The 23,812-nt window shown below is 29.3% G+C and overlaps 2 protein-coding genes across 2 annotated transcripts; one reads left to right on the forward strand and one right to left on the reverse strand.

Moving 5' to 3' along the window:
* The first annotated feature begins 4,270 nt into the window (after nt 1-4,270).
* On the forward strand, nt 4,271-4,998 carry LOC131843437 (uncharacterized). The gene is made up of 2 exons (XM_059192081.1): nt 4,271-4,333; nt 4,642-4,998. The coding sequence occupies exons 1-2, from the start codon at nt 4,271-4,273 to the stop codon at nt 4,996-4,998; spliced, it is 420 nt and encodes a 139-aa protein (XP_059048064.1).
* Nucleotides 4,999-5,551: 553 nt separating this feature from the next.
* Nucleotides 5,552-22,818, reverse strand: LOC131843426 (adenylyl cyclase X E-like). Its single transcript, XM_059192069.1, has 20 exons — nt 22,729-22,818; nt 19,883-20,065; nt 18,354-18,500; nt 17,044-17,209; nt 16,377-16,579; nt 14,366-14,515; nt 13,590-13,708; nt 12,790-12,934; nt 12,358-12,494; nt 11,304-11,453; nt 10,654-10,798; nt 10,435-10,509; nt 10,211-10,344; nt 9,426-9,596; nt 8,842-9,157; nt 7,853-8,216; nt 7,562-7,740; nt 7,135-7,399; nt 6,837-6,961; nt 5,552-6,472 (listed from the first exon to the last, which is right to left on the reverse strand). The coding sequence occupies exons 1-20, from the start codon at nt 22,729-22,731 to the stop codon at nt 5,843-5,845; spliced, it is 3,807 nt and encodes a 1,268-aa protein (XP_059048052.1). The 5' UTR covers nt 22,732-22,818; the 3' UTR covers nt 5,552-5,842.
* Nucleotides 22,819-23,812: the final 994 nt, after the last annotated feature.

Raw genomic sequence — 23,812 nt, forward strand, 5'->3', positions numbered from 1 at the left:
TATAATAAAAATAGAGTGGCATTACCTTTAAATACATGTTTCTGTTACAACTAGGTAGGTACTTACAACATTTTATTTTATTGTAACAATAATTTTCATAAATAGTATTATTAAAATTAAAATGACATCATTGCTGTGCCGTTATAACCTATAGATTATTTGGGATCGGCGCAGTATGTCTTGTTCTATAGGTCACTATCCGTCGTAGTATCTAAGCTTACTCTTCTTTTACACATATCATTTTTAACATAACTCATTCATATTTATTTGGTCGTTCGCTCAGTTTTCATGATACCACGTTCATATTAAATACTTTCATGAAGACGTGGTTTAGTAAGACATGGTCGTGGTGTAGGCATGTTATGCCATGTCTACGATTGATCATGGTATAACATGCCCATAACAAGTCAATATGTCACCTCGCAACTTGTAAGTGGCGCAACTTTTTTCAGAGACCTTTCCATATATCAACCGAATTCAGTGCTAAGATTAAAGAGAATTTTGGAAAATGTATAAGCGAGACAGGTGTAGATGCTTGCTAATAATGCTTTCACATTGGCAGATATAAAAGAAAGACGACTGAGCTCTGTAAAGGATTTCGACAAATTTATATACTGTGCTTTCATAAAAACAGATTACGCTGACAAAAATGGACGTATATTCGTGGAGAAAGTTATGTCTGTCTACCCAGAAAATGATAGGGACAATATGAAACGCATCGTAGAAAAATGCAGTAAGGAACGTGGACCAGATGCAGCTGGAAATGTTCTATCATTCTATTACTGTATTATAAAAAATAGTCCATTAAGAATGATATTCTAATATTCTTATATAATTATAATAATTATACTATAATATAAATATATAATTATAAATAAAAAATAAGTAAGACTGTAATGGTTAAATTAAATACATGAATATTTAATTCTTTACGAGTTACCATATAATATAAATATTTTATAGCAATCTGATTAATACCTGCTTGCTAATAAATATGTAGATAATATATTATAATGTAATTATTCAATAAATCAGAATTTTATTATAATATTGCATCTGTGAATAGGTACTGCAGATTGATTTCTCAGTACAGTGAACATATAATAAGTGAAATAATGTAACAAGTAATTAATATAGGTAATTTACAAAAACTGAATTGAAATATTTCTTGATGAATACATTTTAATTTATAGATTTTTAAGTATATATATAACTCTATCTTGTCATTAGCTTACATCTACATACATATACTTATAAAGTAGTTTATCAAGATATTTGACTATTCACGCATAATCAACACTGTTTTTTTTTATAAACGATATGCTGTGATTTTAAAATTCATGTCCATCCTTGTGACGTAATCTACCAGTATACTACTCTACTACTCTACTAGTGGTAGGTATCTACGAGATGCTTTAATTAAAAAATTCACAGAGTTTATAATTTTGGTAAACTATATAGGTACTGTAGGTATCTAGTTTCGAAACAATATAGTCAATAAAAAAAAAAATTACTTAAAAACTCATGACTAAAAAAATAATTGAGACCAAACAATAGAAGAATTTACAGTAACTTGCATTATGGAAAAAAAGAATAATCTATCGATGACCCGATACCGAACTACCCGATGACCCGCGCTACTTCGTTAGCGTCATATTTTCCCCGTATTTGCAATATTTTTCATTGCAGTTCCGCTCCTATTAATTGTAACCTGATATTATGTATATTATGCATGTGTACCTATTACATCTATAAATAACATGTATTTCTTGTGGTGCAAGAATTGTGTAAATAGTTTTAAATAGATCCAGAGATTACCCTCCTACAACGTCACAAACTTCATCTCTTTATTAATATTATGTAGTATAAATAACTACTAACGTAATAGTAACGAGCATGTCTGCGTCTATATACCTCATTGGTATTTACTTTCACAGTCTTAATGATTATTATATGTATCGTAATACTAATAAATGTCAACTGTATGTGCTAGTTGGTTTAAGTATACGTTGATAAAACAAGTCTATCATAACAATAAAACATACAGGATTAACAGTGCCCAGCAAAAGTTACCAATATGGCAGTAGAAGTAACTACTTGTTGTTTCAAACGCAAATCAGTAACAGTTGATTTCTTTATACCGGATATTTTCCTGTCTTCTTAAATCATTGTGGTGGCAAGGCTAGTATGGTTTGTAACCATATCATGAATATTTATTTCAGTGACATTGACATACATACTTTTATGTAAACAGGCACACGTTTTTCGTTTAAAATGTGATTGTCAATATATTAGACAATGTGACTAACATATTTTTAACAATTCTACATTAAAAAAAAACTATATTTACATTGTCTAACAACATATAAGAAAAGAATAATATCTACGTACTTTGAGTTTATTTGCTATCCTATTTTTATCTACCTAAAACAAAAAAAAAAATATTTATTTACTGGCGTAATGAGTACGAACCTATACTATTAATTATTTTCCTACCCTGATAACTATTAATTATTTTCGGTGGAAATAAAATAAATAAGTATAGTAGAGATGTAGTGTAGCACTATAATCTTGAGAGATTATTTTTAAATAGATTTAAGCTGTAAATACATATTAAAATAGTAATAATGGCATGTAAACTAAAAGTATTGTGGCTGTTTTGCTTTGTGCTTCGAAATATACATAACTTCACAGAAATATACATAAAACTACTCCTGGAAATCGTAGCAGTGGCCACACAACGAAGGCTGCGTAACCTTCTATGTTTCTGGGAAGAGCTTGAATTGTAGTAGTCTCGTATAGATTATGCACGATAGCCCAAATGAGACGATAAACGTGGAAATGGTAATAGAGTCCAAGATAAAATAGAAACATGTAAGTGGATTCGGTATATATTGTCCTGTCTGCTAAAGCAGCGCCACCTCGGCAGGTGTTCGGTCAAAGTAATCAGGAACACATTGAAATCCATACACAAATTAACCAATCAGTCCAGTCGAATTAAGGGTAGAGTTATACTCGTAGTTAGTTAGAATAGAGTTGGTTAAGGTGCTAGATGACAAACACACACACTGAAGAATTAATTATACAGATTAGTATTGTTAGTGTATCTAAAAGTGCAATAAGGAATATACATAAGATTATGCTATGTTGTTCAACAGAGGAACTCGGAACTAGCTGGTAGTTTAGCTATTATAAAGCTAACACAGTAATTACAACGTTGTAGTAAGATAATATTGGAACTATTATGGTACTTTTGCCTTGACTACTATATAACCAATTAACAGTAAAAACGATATCTGAATAGATGTATTTCACTTTAGTCTCTTACAATTTTTACAAGTAGTTTTGGGTTTTTATAATATTAAATTGAGTTTATACCGACCGAATGTGGACGGTGACGAAATGTTAGTTAAAATTTATACTAATATTATATATCCGAAAAGTTGTTTCTGTCTTCTGTCAGTTTGTTACCGTTTCACAACTAAACGGCACAATGGTTTTGAATGAAATATATATAACATGAACAGTGTATTACGAGCACAGCTAGTAATAAACAGTTAAGTCTTAATCATTACAATTAAAATATCCCCTTTTTATCTTTTTTTAACTGTATTAATGTGCTAAATTTATTAAAAGAAAGAGCTGTCGTGAGGTTGTGTGATGAAATATGATAATAATAAAATGACTTGTGTTGATGGCTTGTACAGCAGTAGGTAGGTATATATGTATTTCAATATAGCTATAACTTTCAAAATGAATATAGAATGTTAATTTTAAGATTTAATTAGTTGGATCGTTGAGACGCTAAGATCTTTCACAATAATAATATTAAGATAGAAATATATTTGTCCATGAAGCTTAGATTGTTTTTATGCTGTGAACTACCTAATAAGATAGCGCATTTTCCATGTAATCTACATGGAAAATGAGCTATCTTAGTAGTCATCCTTAAGAATGCAAGAAGAAACAAAAGACGAATATGAATCTTTATCATACGGTTTTTATACTATCTGTGACTGATACCATTTACACTGGGGATCGAGGAGGAATACATCAGAAATACTGCTACTATAATGTATATATGGGTAATGAAGTTGTTAGATCAAAACATTGTAATACAGAAACGGGTTTCTATTCAAGTTATCCTTTAAATAGTCTGATACAGTTGATATATAAGCGATAAGATTTTTAAAGGTGATCAATTCATGCTGTAGACTTGTAAAGATAAAGCCGACCTTAACTTTAACTGATAAGCGATTATTTAATAAAGATGGCGATTATGTTATATTTGTTATTGTTAATGACTTTGTTGAGTGCTGGATATGCGGAACAGGTATTTAAGAAATATTTATATTTTAAACTAGTTCCAAAAGCATACTTAATAAGAGCGCATTTTTTTAGAATTTAACATTCACACGTACAAGACTAGTATTACACAATTTTAGTACGAATGTAAATTTCAATTTTTGTCACAGTATTGATAACATTATCTATCCAGTGACATCTGTCAGCATTGATTAACCAGTCATGATGTTCACCCTTAAATTCTCCATGACTATAAGTTAGGTATAGGCATAAGACATTTGCATTAATACTGACTTAGTAAATAAATAATATAAAATAATTACTACTTAATTCCAGAGGACGGCTTCTTTACCGCCAGAAAAAAGGGGGCCACTTTTAGAAGTAATATCAAAGTGCTTTTCTGAAACCGGAATAAGTGCGGAAACTTTGATGAAATTAAAAGAGTCAAAGTTGAGTGACGATAAAAATTTTAATAAATTCTTATATTGTATTTTCATGAATACTGGTTACTCAGATAAGGATGGCGTTGTGAAAGCAGATAAAATAGTTACATTGTTTCCAGAAAGTGATAAAAAAGCTATAAACAAGGTTGTAGATGAGTGTAATAATTCTAAAGGTACGGATACAGCAGAGGTTCTTTTTGGATTTTATAAGTGTTTTATCAATAAATCTCCAGTAAGGGTGATACTGTAACACACGTTTTTTCTAGAGGATAGTTCCATAACTATTTATATTTAAACTAGGAGTATTAAATGTATATTCTGTAAAAAAGATAAGAACGACATTGTTTTTAGTAAAAGATGCAACAGCAGTTATACTTACACTTGTAATGTATTTATTATTAAAATATATTAATAATCAATTAAGGACTTTTAAAATATCCCGTTTAAATTCAATACAATTAGTAGAGTTGAAGTTACTGTAACTTTTAATATACAGACCTAAGAAAAAAACAAAATTATAAGGACGGAGAATAAGTCAAAGAGACGTCGAATAAATCGAATTTTTATCTAATGTTACTCCTTGTATTGTCAGCTGTTACTTATATCTCCTACGCATGTATTCAGATACGTAAGCTAAAAGGTATAGTCACAAGCAAGTCACCGTAAGTCCAAATAAAATAACTATTATAAATATAGTAACTAAATTTATTTCTAGGTAAGTAGTAAACTACAGATATAAATTAATTTGTACATTCTACATTGAATTATATAAATTTTCAATTTACCTATTTTTTTACCTACTTTTCTACTATATTAGGTGCATTGGCATATACTAAGCAATCTGTGCTGCTGAATGCCTTCTGCAGGATAACTTTTATGTCTGGTATACTTAAAATAGAAGAGATTATTGTTTTTGTATTAGAGTTAGTAATACTTAATATATGCTATAAAATCATGACTTTCCATTTAGTTGCATAAGAATTATATGCAGTTTCATCTTCAATCATAAATACTAGAAGTGATCCAAGTACAGTTACGAGTACATTTTATGGGTTATTATATAAAATGTATAATGTGATGAATTTCAGTCATTATCATAAATCGGTTTTCTCTGAGCTATAACTAGTTGCATTTTGATCAGATGTGAATACATCTTCTGGCATGGATATTACACTGTGTGATAATGATGTCGTATTGACTTCAGGAGGCGCCACAATTCTTATATCATGATTATCAATAATAACAATATTTACATCGTTATTACAATTCTCATCGTCGCCTCCATCGCTCTGAAAGTTCTTACTACTTCTCATGATATCACCAATAGTAGTAGTGCTGTTTGTATTTTCAGAGTTTCGTGACGTAACACAATGCTCACCATCACTACAATTCTGAATATCTTTTATACTATCTTCTGATTTGATAGAGCTACTTGAATCGTCAGTGTCAGATCCCGGTTCAATAGGTTCTTGTTGCAATTGTGTGTCGGAAACTGCATATTCAGACGAACTATAGCTATTTATGCTATTCCGAATGTCGAATTGATTTTTCTGTTCTATACGTTGGTAGTAGTCATGGCTTTTTTCCATCCTCACAGGGTTCAATTGTTCGTCGAGGGGGACGAAATAAGTTTTTATATAACCGGCTCCTTTTACTAACGTTTCCCCTCGATATGTCGTTAAAATACCACAATCTTCTAACAGTAATGCTGTATTTTCGGTAACCTGTTTTAGATAGATTAAAACTTAATAATTTGGATAAAAAATACATATATTGAATATTATGATAATTTTGATATTTATAAATAAACATCGAAGGAATAAATAAATACTAGGCCTAGGGTATTTATCCTTGTTTAGCAAATTTTCTTAGAATATTAGCCTATACCGTTATCCCACTTATAAATAAAATCTCAATTACATTGAATCTGGGATGAGCTATGAGTAATAATGCATTATATGTTAATAGCATTTTTGATATTCATAGTTTCGAATCGATTATTTATGATTTACTTTACTGGTATCCATTCCTGGAAATGGACGTGATATAAAGTATAAATTAACTGTTAATAACAGTAAAATAACGTACTTGTATTTTGCCCGTTTCTCCAGTGGAATCCATTCTAGATGCCATATTGACAGCATGACCCCATATATCGTACAATGGTTTAGAAGATCCTACTACACCTGCTGCTACTTCTCCATTGGAAATACCTTTAATTTTATTTAAGTGAAACTTGTTGAATGTGATATATAAGAAATAGAAAATGGCACAAAATATTTACTGGAACAATTAAATTTAAATTTCACCTAAATAATGCGTTCTGTATAAAATTATATATATAAACATACAGGATAAAACTTAAGGATTTAAATGCAATTCTTACCTATTCTCAAATTTAACCCTTCGAAACTTTGGAATGAACCACGATTAAAATCTTGCAGTTTTCTCATCATTGCAGCTGCAAATTCCAGCATGGTCATTACTATAGCACGATTATATACAGTGTTTTGGTTTTTAATATTAGAGTTAATTGATGTAGAGTCGAATGATTGTCTTTTGCTAGGTTCTAAACCACAAGCGGCCATGTAAGTCCATCCAGCCATTTTGATTTTTTCTACTTTGTAAGCCGATGATCCAGTCAGTAGTAACTGTAAATATTTTTGTAAATTAGTAAAAATTGAATTCTTAACTGCAATATTAAATGATTTTTTTTATAATTATCACACCGCCATCTACTTCCACCGTAAGCAGAGCCGCTAGACCAACGAGGCCGTCAATTAATGCGTTTTATTTAGAAATCTTGAACTTACCCTATCAAAATCTGATATAACACTATCCAGCATTCCCAGGACTGTTTTATCACTCAAATCAGCATCATCCTCTACTCCCAACTTGTAATCAGTGAGCGAAGCGAACATGACAGCTACATTATCATACTTTTCGTAATACAATTCGTCTATTGATCTATTCATATTTAAATAAACTTGTACTGAAAAATATTAGCATTTTATAATTTGTTGTTCTATCTATGATTTAAAATTTATCATGCAATATAATTTATGAATTATAATTTGAATAAAAATGATTATTTTGTCACTTACCAACATGTCCTGGTAGTATATTTTCTAAAAGCATGTTATTGACTTTCAACATTGTTTCCGCTTCTTGCTGCTCCTCGCCAAGTTGTACTTGCCATAAATAATCTAACCTGTTTCTAAATTCTGTCATTCTGTCCACCCAATACAGCGTTATAGTGATAAATACAACAGACAATGTATGTGAGAGTCGAGGATCAAGTCCCACGTTCCATGAGACATCTGTAGCAAATAGATCTGTTCTCATTCCCCACACCATCCACAAGTAGAATGTTGTCATACCGCCGGCGACAATCCATTTAAAGATGAAAAACACTCTGCTAAATAAAAAGTTCAGCAATAGTGCCAATCCCCAGCACTGGGTCACGTGCTAAAAAAGATATTTGAATGTGCTAAAAATATATTTTTCATTACAACGAAATAGTTACAACTATTTCGTTGTAATGAAAAATATTTTTTGTAATATTGTAATAATACCTATTGTATTATTACAATTACAACTATTTTATTGTAATGAAAAATATTTTAATGCAATAAATTATTGAATCTCGTCTTTTAAGCAAAGTTAGATATAGTGATGTGTTGTAGGTGTTATGTAGAAGATCAAATATAATAGTGAGATGTCCAAGAAATTAAAGAAATTAAACTCATAATGCGTCATTATTTTAATGTTAATAAAGAGTAGTTACAAAAATAATAATATACATAGACAATTTATGTACTAGTGCGATACACTATCAAAAATGCAAAATTAAATGTTTCATATTAGATTAATTAATATATAAATAACTTTTATCACAGTGTTTGTAACAAAATTCATCCGGCTTGATCTTTATAAAAAAAATTGTGTATATTTTGTAGATCGCAGGCTATTTTTAATACACCTAGGTGATAAGGATGGACAGAGAATCAATAAATAATTTATATGGCAAAAGAACGTTTGTCGAGTTAGATAGTGTTTTTATAAAAAAATGAAGTAAAGTATGATATATTACCCAAGTGGAAACGCAGTTTGACAGCACAGTTAGCACTGAAGGCTCAACCTCTACTTCGGTGCACCCCAGAACATTAACGATCGACATCGCAGCAAGTCCTACACTGATGATTATATACATTGCTGTTCTTATTTTAGCAGATTTTACTATATCCACCGACATATCGTAAATAGTACGTACATATGTATTTTTTGGTTCGTCTATGCCGTTATAGTTCGACCACACAAAATGAAACCAAGTTAGGGGCTGTATGGCAATCAACATTAGTATTAGTAATCCAAAAAGACTCCAAACATACCAGTGGTAGCCATAGAACCTGAAAAACCATTTTATTTAACAAAGATGTTAAATTTCACGCTTTTTCTTATACTTGAAGAAGATGTAATATTATTATAAAGTAATGAAATATGTATTAATTAAAAATATCGTATATCATCCATTATTTAATATCAAGAAAACATTCTCAACGTTATGTGAGTACCTAATACACTATTAATTAGAAATAATGATATATTTTAACAGATTACGATATCAATAAATTAGAGAGCCAATAAACTGCAAACAATACAATAATATTTTCTTACCATTTAGTAGTTAATCCATTGATTAAAAATATTAATAAAAGAATGAGGAGACAGCATGCTATATAGTATTTGAACAGAGGATCTGCTTGCAGTAGAAAAGATTTCTCCATTTCAAAATTTTTGAACATCATTGTTATTCTGTTAAGCCTGGATTCGTTTGTTATTTGATTTCTAAAAAAAATATATAATTCACAACCTTGTTCAATGCAACACATGTACATATGTATAATATCTATGTATTGAAAAGAATAGATTAATAAATGTTTTTCAACATTTTTAATATATCAGATTGAGTAAAAACAATACATACATCATGACTAGGGCCCTCAATGAAAATTGATAAATACATGGCGAAATTAGGCCTTAGCTTAACAAACAATCTGCAAATTTTTCCAAGCAGAAAAGGAGACGCACCGGCCGCTCACGGGCCTATGGAGTGAATTTTGAAAAAGGGCGAGCACAATAGATCTGTGCAGGTCTTAGCATATGACAATAGTCCAAAACCCTCAATAAAAAAATATACTAGAGATATTTGATAATTATAATAATGAGAACAATTTTTACAGCGCTGTCTAGTCTCAAAGTAAATGACTGGTGTATAGATATTATTGATCATCATAGAAATTTTACCAAGATAAATACAAGCATCTTAACTCATGTAAACATAAATATATTTGTACAGTGCGAGAATGGAATCCACGATCAACGAAAGCGGTGTACTAAAGACAAAACTATCGAGAGTGTTTTTTAAACAAAAAATTAAGTATTAAGTTTGTTTTACTTACTTTCCATTTGTCATATCTTCAATTTCTTTCTCCATTTGGGCGTCCGCTGCCTTTAGCATCTGCTGATATTCTACCAAGTTTTCATCAATGAACGATGTAGTGCGCCTGGCGTTTAGATTTCTTCTTTCCGATAGCTACTGAAATACCAGACAGTATGGAAAAGTATTGCGTGATATAAGACTTCTAAAATATAAAAAATTAATGATACAAGAATAATGACTTACTCTCGACGTTGTTTTTATAATAATTTTGTTCAAACCGACTGACGGTCTACGAAAAGTGGTTTTGGACTCGATAGGCTGAAAAAAATATTACGAGAATATATTTTAACCACTTGTTTAGCAAATTTATCAGATATAAATCATACATTACTATAAATCTATATAACTGATTAAAAACAATATATTAATTGAAATTTGCATTTATATCAATTAATTAATTACCATTAGCCGTCTTGACAGTAAATACGTCTCCAGTTTATTTTTGGATATGAATAAATCATTTTCACACGCAGAATTACGTTCAATTACGTATTCATTATCAACGCTCTGCAGCAGTTCTAGAGTCTGTTTAGTTACATGCACTTTCCTATAATTAAAATTAATATACTTAGTTTTTTTCATAATAATATTTTTATTATTACTGTAAGTGTAAGCTACAAACATGTTTTCAAAACAAGTTCTTAATAGATCTTATGTTGTGGGAATTAACTTCTCTTTTTTATATTTTACAGGAAGAAATGAAAGTGAATGGCAAAAGATTTGATGCAAGTGTACATGAACAGCACGACGGACATTACAACGTTATGTGACGGCTGTTGTACCTTATGTGTTTTCTGGAGAGCTAAATCTGCCTCCGTACTCTGCAATTTCTCTGGCATGTTTCACCATCCAACCGAATCACTGCATTTAAAGCAAACTATTTGAAGGCTGAAATAGGTGAGACAAAGATACATCTAGTAAGAAACTAGATACATCTAGTAAAGAGACTAGATACGTCAAGTAAGGTATAAAAATGTTTCATTTGAAGTATGAGCAGCATCGAGACGTCAGCATGAGTATTATGATTTTTTGTCGAAAATGTGTTTAAATACCCAGCTTGTCCTGTCGATTCCATTTTGCTAGCTATGGTAGCATCTTTAGACCAAATATCATATTGCCATTTTCTGATCCCAATTAAACCACTGAGAATCCTTCCTGAATGTACGCCTATCCGCATATCAATGTTTAACGCTCGTTTTTCTCTGAAAGTCAATAAATAATCAGTGTATTACGATTATTTTATTTATTTATTCTTTGCACACGAAATTGTAATCATGGCGGAGTTAATGCCTGACGTCATTGTCTACCAGTCAAACGTCGCACCGCCCGGTTGACTGGTAAATAGTTTACCCCTCAAACTACGTTTTTGTTCATAATACAATATTGGTGGACTAACCACCAAAATTTATACAAAAACAAAATAAGTCACAGAAATTTCCCAATTTCTCGTTATTAAAAGACTAAGACTATAATGTTTTCGTATATATAAATTACTGTCCATTAATTGAATAATTTATGTACAAAAAAATTAATACAATATTTTATTTATTGCTAAAATATTATTATTCTTCTTTATAAGACTGTAATGGTAACTGATTTCATAATGGTATCCATCGCCTATTAACATAGACAACATTATGGACAACATAAAGTTTTAATATTCGTGGTGAAGATTATACGTTGTCATTTCCGATCACTATGAATAAAGCCTTAATATGTCTATGGTAGTTTTCAAGAATAATATAGGTATCCATAAACTATGGTTTATTAGATGTTAACTATTAGATGGGCCTTATGCATTATTGCCACTAACGTGGTAAAAATACCGATGATTTCCCTATTCACTACGATTTCTAAAAATTTAATATAACTTATCTATTTTGTATTAGAAATAAATGAGACAGAGGTACTCAATTACACGGCTTAGCAGATAGTTCCCCACAGGGAGTCCCCATATCTAATCGGAAGTTGTACTATAAAAGGAAATAAATTTTAAACTATATCAACCAAAACATCCGTTGGATAATGGATTAAAGGTATGATAATCTTACAATGTAATCGTTATCAATGGATTAGTAAAAACATTTTTACTATTCAAAATAATACCTTACGTCCTTGATGATATGAATCATGTCCAGTCCTAGGTCGACGCAGTTCTTTGCGTGTTGTGCACTAGGTTTGGGTATGCCACTAACGCAGTAATAACAGTCGCCAAGAAACTTTATTCGAAGAACATCATGTTCCTGTGAGCAGAAAATTAGATTATTTTATATTTTATTAATAGAACATTTATAAAGAACTAAAATAGTTCAATCGAATGATGTTAGTCTAAAAATTTTCATTGGCTCTGAATTCCCCACCTAGAATCACAGACTTGACGCTATATTATTTTATTTATTTTCATTATTATTAATTAATATTAAATTGAACTTTGGAATAATAACAGAATTATTTGATAATTCTGTAATAGAGCACCAAAATAGGATTAAATAATAATAATATAGTGCACATAAGAAATAATAAATACAAATTACACACCTCAGAAGCTTCATCAAATCTCCCAAACAGTTCATTCAGTAGTTCAACCATTCTCATTGCAGACAACGTTGTTGAAATTCTGGTATAGTTGACGACATCTGCATATAATATACTGACATTATCATGTTCCTCTACATATCTATCACTAAAAAAATAAAAAAAAGATATGAACAGAAAATTCTAAACCCATAATTAGTTAAATATGAACATAACTGTTTCAAGATATGTAGCTACATCTAATCTTGAAATAGTTAAATTAGACAATAATACATATCTAATGTTATATATCTTGAACAATTTGTTCTTATTATTTATATTATTGTCTACATAAAAGCAAATTTTATATCGCTATCAATAATTGAAAGGGGAATTAGATCAATCAGTTGAATCCATTATAATATTATACTCGCAAAATCGATTTCATAATTCATCATCTATTGACGATTTCTATAATTAAAGGACAACAACAAATAAAGCATCTATACAATGTCATCTATTATTTCATTCTATATTATGGCACTACATTTTATTTTATGGCAGATCTTAGGATCTGCCTTAAAATAGAATAAAGACTATTCCTTTCCTGTATTATATCAAATTTCTTTACCCTACATGTTAATTCAAACATAACAAACCATTGTGTGAAAATTTCATTCTATTTTCTCCACCCGTTTTTACATGCAACCTTACAACACAAACAGATAGTTTTTGCCTAATCACAATTTTTATATAAAAATAGCAACTACTAATAAACTATTAAATAACCTTAATAAGAAATAACATAAAAATAAATTACTCACTTGAACGATTTGATATTATGAACGAGATCGTGTGACTGTAAACTCAGGTATATTGACCTGATGTCGTGCCGAACTTTAGAAACAATATGCTCCGGTAATATACTCAACATGAGGCGTTCCTGAAGTAAATGTAAGTGAAACTATTAATAGAGATATATTAAATAACTACATATTATTATACAAAATAAAATTAAGAATTTCAATACTGTAAAGCTGATTTAGATCAGTCAGGTGAAATACGAAAACACAAATATTGATTTTTTTGTATTCTTTATAGTGAGACCAGACATGCTGTTTGTCTTTTTATTAAGTGCCAAAACTTATTTTTAAGTAACTTTCAAGGAGTCATCTTCTCTCAGAATACTTATCAGCTATATATTTTATCGTGATGTATTTTTAATATAGGATTTACTTGTCACAATTAATTCAAATTCAAAAGAGCCGTTTATGAACGTAATTTTTATTATATCAGGTATATTTTTTTTTATACTACGATAGTGGCAATCAAGCATAATTTTTCTATAGACCCAATTGAAAATAACTGGCAAGAAACTTAGTTGAATTACTTTTTATTAATTGATACAGTATGATAGGATAATATGTAATTTCCATGGTTGTGAAATAGTTGTAGTGTATAGTTTTTTAGTACATTTAGATACATATGGCGTAGTTAAATTTGTAGTACATACAATATTAAATCATTAAAAGAATTTAATATTTACTGACGATACAATTTAGTACTTTTAAAAGGATTTAAATACTTGATAACTACATACCTCTTGTGACTTTACGAATTTGAGCCGCCAAGTACTTTCGACGCATGCTTGTCTATCGAGAAAGGATCTTCTTGTTACTATTTCATTCATTAGTCTGAAGTATGTACCCATTAAATTAACGCCTATCATGTAGATTACATCTGATGTGATCTGTTGGAGAAGAATAAATAAAATAAGTAAGTGTAAATGTAAAATACATTACATATTTTCGTTAAAACAGAGGTTGTACTGTGACATCAATATTACTCATGGTTTGGGACTCTCATTGAGTATTTTGTTTAATATTTCAGGTTATTTTTTTTACTTTAGAAACACAAATGGTATCTGTTTTGTATTGTTCATTTTCATATCCTCTCATACCAAACAGAAAAAGCTACCTATATCCAAATACCTCTTAAATCTATTTCAGGCATGGCAAATAGGCTAACGGTCGACTCGGTGATGAGGTTTGTCATGCCCGTGTTACCACGCATGCGTTACCATTGCGGAAGATTAAGATGTATGATATATCTCTTATACTGTAATTTCACTGCCTTATGCACACTTCAACGGAAATACAGTTTATATTTTGGCGACAGTAATGAGTGAGATTGAGGTACTCACGCAACACGCACAAAATCTGTTTTGGTAAAAATAAATATTTATATTTGCTTGCATTAAATATTAATTATCTTATGATAAATAACTTATGTCAGTTATGTTTAGGGATGAGTTTAATTGTATTAGAGTATAATTTGTTATCTTTTTAAACAAAACAGAACAACAATATGTATGGTTTAAAAAAATATTTTGATTATATTTAATATGTATTAATAGATGTATAAATTATCTAATGTTACGTTTTATTTTATATCTTATCTTCGTAAAAAAACTTATTTGCTCTATCTGTATTCATGAACTTGTATGAAAGCTGATTGATTTATAGATAATAATTTACCTGATGATCATACGTCAATCTATAAATAAAAATTATACAAGATAATTTGAAATCTTATATTTTCTTGTCAAAGTGCTAAGTATTTAGGCTGCAACTAAGTGCTCAGTTTACGAATATACCCGGAAAGCTGCAGTCCGCGACGAATGGCGTCGTATTACTAAAAACCTAACACATCGTGATTCAAAATGTTGACCACTACCACTCTGACAAGAGTGTACCGATTAAGAAAAAGACATTTGTATTTGCAAAATTAAAAAAAGAATAACAAAATGTCTACTGTAAAGTTTAATTACATAAGAAACGGAAAGTAGATAATATAAATAAAAATTTATTATACAGGCAAAATTAAAGGGATATAGTTATTATCAAATTAAATATATTGAAGTTATTCTTGCAATTTCATATATCTTATCTGAATATATAATAAAATCCTTGACAGTACTATTATTACATTAACAATACATCACAATTAACGGCGTAAAAAATAATAATTTATCGTATTTGAGGGATTTCAACTGTCAAATATTCAAATGAATTGTATGTGCATACTTTACTTAATATCAGTTTATTTTTTATATAGTTTACGTAAGTAGTCTGTTGTCGAAATATTTTCAATGGTATACTGAAAGCAAGATCTATTTGATGACTAATGAAATCTATAAAAATATTTGATCTTTTATTAATCTCCAATAAAGGTAAAACTTTGAAAACTTTTGCTAGAAGGTTACTATAATACATAGAGCAATTGACAAATAACATTAGCGTATGATAATGACGGATTTTCCACATGATAAAAAAGGTATCAGGCTTGTCGTATCATTAAAGGTATTTCAAAGAATATATTTGTAATTCTATAATATTTTGAGCAGTTATGCTTTGAGTATCAAGTATAATACATTAACTATAAAACTGGCTTGCCTACGCACGTGTAGCAGAACTTTACATAAATATTAAAATCTTCATAGGGAATTCTGTTATTTAAGAAAATTCATTCAGTAGTTTATCAAATTATGACTAACATGGGTAAACAGACGCAGTTGGGACCTTGATTTATAATATGTATGATTATCTTACCACAACACCGATCTGAGGATTGTCAGAGTACGTGAAGAAAGCGTAGATTAGGACATATACTGTGCTAACTACCACCCCTAAAATGATGACTAGATAATTATTCCTCAAAGGCAGGAATACATATATAGATAATAGAGCCATAGTAGAGTACGCTGGCCGTAATGCGATGCCTTCTGACATGCTGTGTATTGGTACGGCGATATCTAGAAAAATAAGACAGTGAAATTATATCCAACTAGCCATTTGCCACGGGTTTAACTGTTCGAAATAGCTAGACGCATTTTCAAATACATGCTTAAGTAATATAAGTTTCTGCTTTTACTCTTAGTAATTTTGGCTACTACTTTACAAATCAATAAGATATGAGATTTAATTTTCATATTAGATAATCAGATATTCTAAGGCTATCTATCTAACTAATGCCTACCTCAAATGGCTTGATTTGTAAATTTACAAATCAAGCCATATGAGGGCATCATAAAAATAAATGAGAAGAAGAAGAAGAGAAGTAGCTCCGTAGACGAACTTAAACAAGTCTTCTTAGGTAGAATTTACATTTGAATAAAATATAATTTATTTTTTAATAGAGCTAAATTAAAGTTAGTCTATTAACAAAGTTATAATTATGTATATAAGAGATAAGTAAATAAGTAATACATAAACATACCAGTAACAACAAGGTCTACAATAATAATAAACGTCACGACGATGGGCATCCAGAACCATTTTTTCCGGTTAGGGTCGTAGAAACATTTCCACAGAGATAATACTGGTATAGTGATTCTTAAAACATACATGCCCATCGATAAGTAGGTCGATTGTGATTGAATATCCTGAAATAAGAATATTGTAATACAACAACATGCAAGTTATAGAAAACAAAATGTAAAAACTAAATCTGACTGATATAGGTTACATAATAATGACGAATTAGAACTTTGTTATTAATTAATTAATTATATAATAGTAAGTAAAATGAGCACGTAAACAAAAATACTATTTGAAATTCTATTATATGAGCTGTGCTATTAGTATTCTTTCTTCCTTATAATTTCAGTTTGAAATTAAAACTTATAATTGAATTGCAAACTACAAACTTCCGTGGTTTTCAGTTCGTGTGCAATTTTTAATGTCTGGAATAGTGACTGGTAGCAAACATTAAAGAAAATTGTGATATAAAAAATATTAAATATGGAAACCTTTTAGAATTCATGTTAATAACGGATCTCTACAAATTAGGTATCTTTACATGAACGACCAGGAAGCAGTCATCTCGTTATATACGCCCTTTCTTACCTTACATCTTTCACACAGTCCATCTATCTCTTTTTCCCGAACACCTTCGTTGAACTCGTATCATTCCTACGCATTACATGTCCATACTACAAGAGACGATTACTTTTCAACCTCTCCGACACCGGCGCCACTTTCATACTTCCTCTAATGTACTCATTCTTTATTTTATCTATTCTTGTCACACCACACATCCATCTCAATATTCGTATTTGAGAAACAAATGAACAAACAAATGAACGCAATGTTATCTATTAATGCTAAATTCACCTATATGTTACTGTATGGATTATAATTAATATTAACTGGATAATTAAATAAAAATGTACCTATCTTTAGATAGTACGGTTTATTACTCCTATTATTATTATCTATAAAAATATTTCTTGACTCATTGAAATATTTAGTTTTCTTATCATTTGCTTATTTATTTGAACTATGATTTAATAATAGAAACTCATATTTTATTTGGTATTACAAACTAAATAAGCCGCTAGTGTTTCGTAATCTTAAAGATATAAATTTGGTATTATGTTATAACTTGTTTATTATAACAAGAACTCCTTTTTTTTAAGACTGACTACATTAACATAGTTTTTAAAATGAACTAAAATGGAAATGAGTTATCCAGTAACAAGAAAAAAAAATGTGAAAAAGAATATTACATAAAAAAATTCGTCTTACCTCTGAATATGTACTGACGATAACTAGAATAATATGTACAGTTGAGAAAGTTAGCAATAGAGCTATATAAACATAAATAAGTGATTCTCTTAATTTGTCATCATATTTTCTGTATAATCTTTCTAACCCTTTCTGAAAGAACTGATCCTGCAACAAATATATATATATATATATATATAAAGGTAATGACTTGAGTATATTGTGTGCATGCTTTCGAATTCACCTTATAAGCCTAATTTACTATAAAACTGATAGAATTTAGACGTTAATTCTACAAGAAACTTTTGCCATAAATCTCACCAGACTTAAGGATTGTGCAAACTACAATTGACATATAAAATAATAAAAATAATTGCATGCCGCCGTCAGGACTTGTAGAAAAAATAAAATATTTCGCTGTGAAATAATAGTTTTGATCCACTTGCGAAAGCAAAAATTGAATGTACACAGTCTGTGTAGACTTAAATTCTAGATAGGGTTTATACTATATCTTGTAAATGTAATAGGACATATTATATTTTATGGGAGTTTATTATTTTAGAATAATTAAAAATTATTAATTGTAATTTACAATATCTGGAATAAATTATAAACAAACAGTAATTTGTATGTATATTATTATTAGTATTATTTGAAAATTCCAAAACATATTTATACATATCAAATGTCTTACATAACAATGTATTCGGTGACGATAACAGATAATAAACATAATTATAAAGCGAATCAAAATGGTACTACCCTATACGACAAAAGATTATAGATATACATTTATATGTATCATTCAATAAAGAATGCGTATCATTATTTACTCATTTCACTTAACCTTATCACTTAATAACTATGAATGATACATATATAGTATATACACTGAAATGAATTGCTACATTATATTATATATTTATTAATTATCTAGTTTTTTATTTATATATACATATGATCATTTGAAAATAATTGATTATCAAAATGTTCGTTATTTAATAAGCTTCAGATTTAGCTTTTGTTATATATATATTTTTTTAGTGTATATTTTAGACTATTTAATTTTTCTGAAATAATAATTGAAATGTTTTATTATTGTACTTCTAATAAATGGTTAACAGGGTAACAATAAATTACGTCATTTTACATATTCTGTAACTGAATCTATATAAACAACTCTTTTCTAATTGTAGAGGTTCAACCTCAGTTTATACCATGCTATTATTGTTAGGATTAGTGTACATCGAATACTGGGAAATCTTTAATTAAATTTGGAGGGTCAAAGAAATCCATTAATGTCTATTTATTTAATCTACTACTGATGAATGGGAACTTGTGTGATGCTCTTTTAAATAATTGTTAACTAAAAGTTAACTTTGCATTTTTAAGTTAAAATGTGCGAATAAAGTTAAGTTTAATCATGACACAAAAACTAAACTATATAATAATATTAAAAAGTATAAATGTATTATACTTTCTATGTTTCTCGATATAAGGAAACATATCGAGAAATATAAAAAGCAAAATTTTATAACATGAAAACTAACCCGCAAATACTGCAAATTCCATTGTCTACCACCAGTCAGCTCCTTTTCTTTCATCCTAAATTCGACCATAGATGATGACACGCTGGTTGCTCTAGCTGTATTCATCGAATACCTGGTGAGCAGTTCTAAGCCAGCAACTTGCTGCGGTACAAACCCCGTTGTCCGAGAAAGGTTTTGTTCATCCTGCGTAATAATATGTAATACGTTATGTATTTGTTATTTTATAATTAAAGAGACAGAGACGAACTTCTTAGTAATCTAGGGATTTGCATGGAAATTAATGTCGAGAAGGTACTGAGATTTGTAACACTGATGTGCATGTCTGAGGGGCCGCTTGTCCAACTATTTGAATAATGCAAGATGCATTCATATACATATAACACGTTCAAGTATAGAACTCATTGCCGTTCTGTTAAAGCCAAGGTCTTTCAACATGTTATAAATAATTGTTACTCATATTTCATAGTAAAAAAATCTAGTTGTTCTATTTTTTTGGTGCTAATAAAATTATTATAGATAAATAAATAACGGGTAATAAAAATAATTTGATACGACAAATAGATTAGGAAAAGAACCATTGAATACGTGTGTGATTAGAAACTAAATATTTCTGAATGTAAACAAAAGTTTTATTGTAATATACAATAAACTAATATAATATTATTATATAGGTTATATTATTATTATAATATACAATGGAAAGTAGAAACCAATGGTGGTAGACAGAAATAAGAAGTAGAAACTGATGTATCTAATATCTCTAAGAAAGTATGCTCCAAATAGCAGATCGTAATTTAAAATCCTCGAATATAAATATTATATTATAAACGATCCAAGAAATATCATCAAACAGTACATCTCCGTTTTCGATTAAATTACGATAAATGAATTAAATTATTATACGTGTTATAGGATTATACGTATACAGAATTGTGTAAAAGTTGATTTAATTACTTATGATAAGAGATCTGTCCACAACGTAGAATATTAATATATGTTATTATCTTGACAATGTTCTGGATTGTTTTGTACTCACACTTCAAATAGTTCAGCACTTAACATGGTCTAATAGTATCAATCGTATATCTTTCTATGAAATACACAACATATATAATATTATTGTGTAATAATGTCATATAATTCAAATATATGTTTTAAATTAATAAGCAGTATACAAATTATCGTTATGAAGTGCTTAATCATTCTTAATTTGCTTAATTCCGCCATTGTGAGTGCGTTACTATAGCACGTGTATCACACATTTCGCTCGAGTTATCATTATCAATTATATCAGGCTAAATTATCAAAAAAAATTGTACTATTTCTGTTCCCACTAAATACTCTGGTATGAGGTGAACTTGGTATTCACTGCTCTGTATTTATACACTACTAGGTTTACAGTACTAGATTATATAGCTCATAGCCCTTTGTCATTTGACAGCAACTATGGGCGAGTTTTAGATTCAAAAGTGAAACTATTCCATTTTTTGAGCACGTATTTCCTACATAGTAAGAGTTTCGTGGTCTAGTAGTTACTTACACTTAAGCGTCGTGAGATCGAATTATGTAGTTACTACAAACTTTTTGTTTAATAAATTATATTTTAAACAAAAAGTTCGTAAACGGCAAACTTGATAGGTTGGATTGAAATAATAATAAATAATTTAACACAACGCATTATATAAATATAATAAATTATTTATTAAACAAAAATTTTGTAAACGGCAAACTCCTCTCTTGATAAGTTGGATTAAAATAATAATAATAACAAGTTTATTGTGCATGAAACAGTTACAAAACGGACTTAACTAAGTTTCTATACAAATATACCAATCGCAATGTGGGCAATATTAAGCGTTGTGTTCATCATGATAACAATGCCCTAACTACTCCATCTGGGATAACAGTCCTAATAGTATATGATTATTAAAATGTTGAATTTAAACCTATCAAATATTCAAATTGATTATGTTATCCCTTAAACGCATAACAACAAGAACTATTCGCACCAAGCCCAAATTAAAGTCTCAAGAATTCCAATAATTCATTTTTGTTATATTTGAAATGATGAAAAAGTTGACAGTCTATCTGATGGTAAATAGTAATAGTCGTCTGTACACATGAAAAGCACTACATCGTTCGCTTCTGTGATACCACGTGCATAGTCATGTCTTGATATATTGTAGAACTAATTATATCTCTACGTGGTGTCACATGATGTAGTGCTATATGTATTTATATAAACCCTTCAATCAAAACAATCCTAATTGAGTCGACAATCATAGCTGCTTGTTGACTCAATTAGGTAGACAGGCTCACGCTCACGCTACAACTTTTTACAACTCCTACCGTGGTAAAGAACAAGGTGAATTGCTGGTTATATTATTATCTGCTATGCAACCGATGCAATCCAACCAGGCTGATAACCATTTGAGTAACAATTAAGACAATAATATGTTAGAAAATAGCTAAATTGTTACTCAATACTTTCTGAAATACTAATCCACAACATACACATCCTATTGTCCTGATACTACCAATATGTTTTTCCTATACGACAGATGATGGTTAGTTGATAAAAAGTCTACATGATGTCAGAAAATCCAAATACAATACATACAATACGGACAAAACACACTGAGACCCTTGTGGTATAAATAATTTTAATTTCTGTTTATGTATATATCTCAAGGTTTGGTTTTGCCTCTATATGGTGTAGAAAGTAAGGAACATAAACTGTTAATTACTATATTAATCAACGCTTTGTCTTTTCTATATGTAATAAAAGCAGAAGTAGATGTAATTTCTTATTTACAGATATACTATTGAGAGATAATTGTACTCACCATTTTTGTCAGGTATATTTTATCATTACGATCACTGAAACACTAAAAACAAATAAACTAAACAACAGACAGTCCCTTTTTCAACAATCACTATATGTTACTGAACTAAGTCCATTATATTATTCGAATGATTAATATTGATAAGCTGTAGGTACTGAGCGGAAACAGATATACGTCGATTATGTTTGTGATAACCGAATTAATTTCAATCAGCCATTGATGAATCGCTTACATGTTGATTAGCTGACTACAGACTAAACACTTAATTTCTTTTGAAATGTAGAGGAAAATGAGAATTATCCTATCTCTGTTTACCAAAAAACTATCTTTATTCCAGTAGAAAAATATTCTTATTTTCAATAATCTAATATCGTGGTGTGTTACTTGCACAATAATTTTGTTATGGCCTTTCTAGCGAGCACTGGATGTAACTGCTAACAATTATGAAGTTGGCACGTTTGAAATTGCCCAGTAACTAAATATAGCTCTAAATAGTGACATAAACAAAGTTGAAATCTATATATATATTTTAGTATATTTAGTTTCTAAGGGTTGAAATGTCTATTGCTTGCTTTATATTAATTACTAGCTAATTAATATAAAGCAAGCATAAGCTAACAATAAGGAACAGTAGTAATTATTAGTCTCAGTTTCAACCAACTTTAAAAAGTGTAGTACCTTCTCAATATTAGCGTTTTAAATGTGTCTCGTTATATAGAATTTATTTCAGTGTTTTAGATTTAACTGGTTTTGAACGGATTTAACAAAAAATTTTTAGAATAAAACTATACTACATATATTTTTATTTTTAATATCTTTTGCGACAATTGTAAATCATGAAACAAAAACATAGAACTTATTATGTTTTTGTTATACTATTAACTATATATATATATAGTTTATTAACTTTCTATTTAATAGTAGAAAAGGAACTGAATTTCAAAATGTATACTAATATGTTACATATGCTATATGATAGAGTGATCTTAATAAGAAATTGTGGGGTGAGATGGCCACCTATTACGTAATGAATTATGTACGTAGGTATTTGCAGTAGGCGTATCAAGATGTTATCTATAAAAAA

Source organism: Achroia grisella, unplaced genomic scaffold, assembly GCF_030625045.1.
Source record: "Achroia grisella isolate CSIRO2021 unplaced genomic scaffold, CSIRO_AGI_Agris_v1 utg308, whole genome shotgun sequence".
NCBI lineage: Eukaryota > Metazoa > Arthropoda > Insecta > Lepidoptera > Pyralidae > Achroia > Achroia grisella.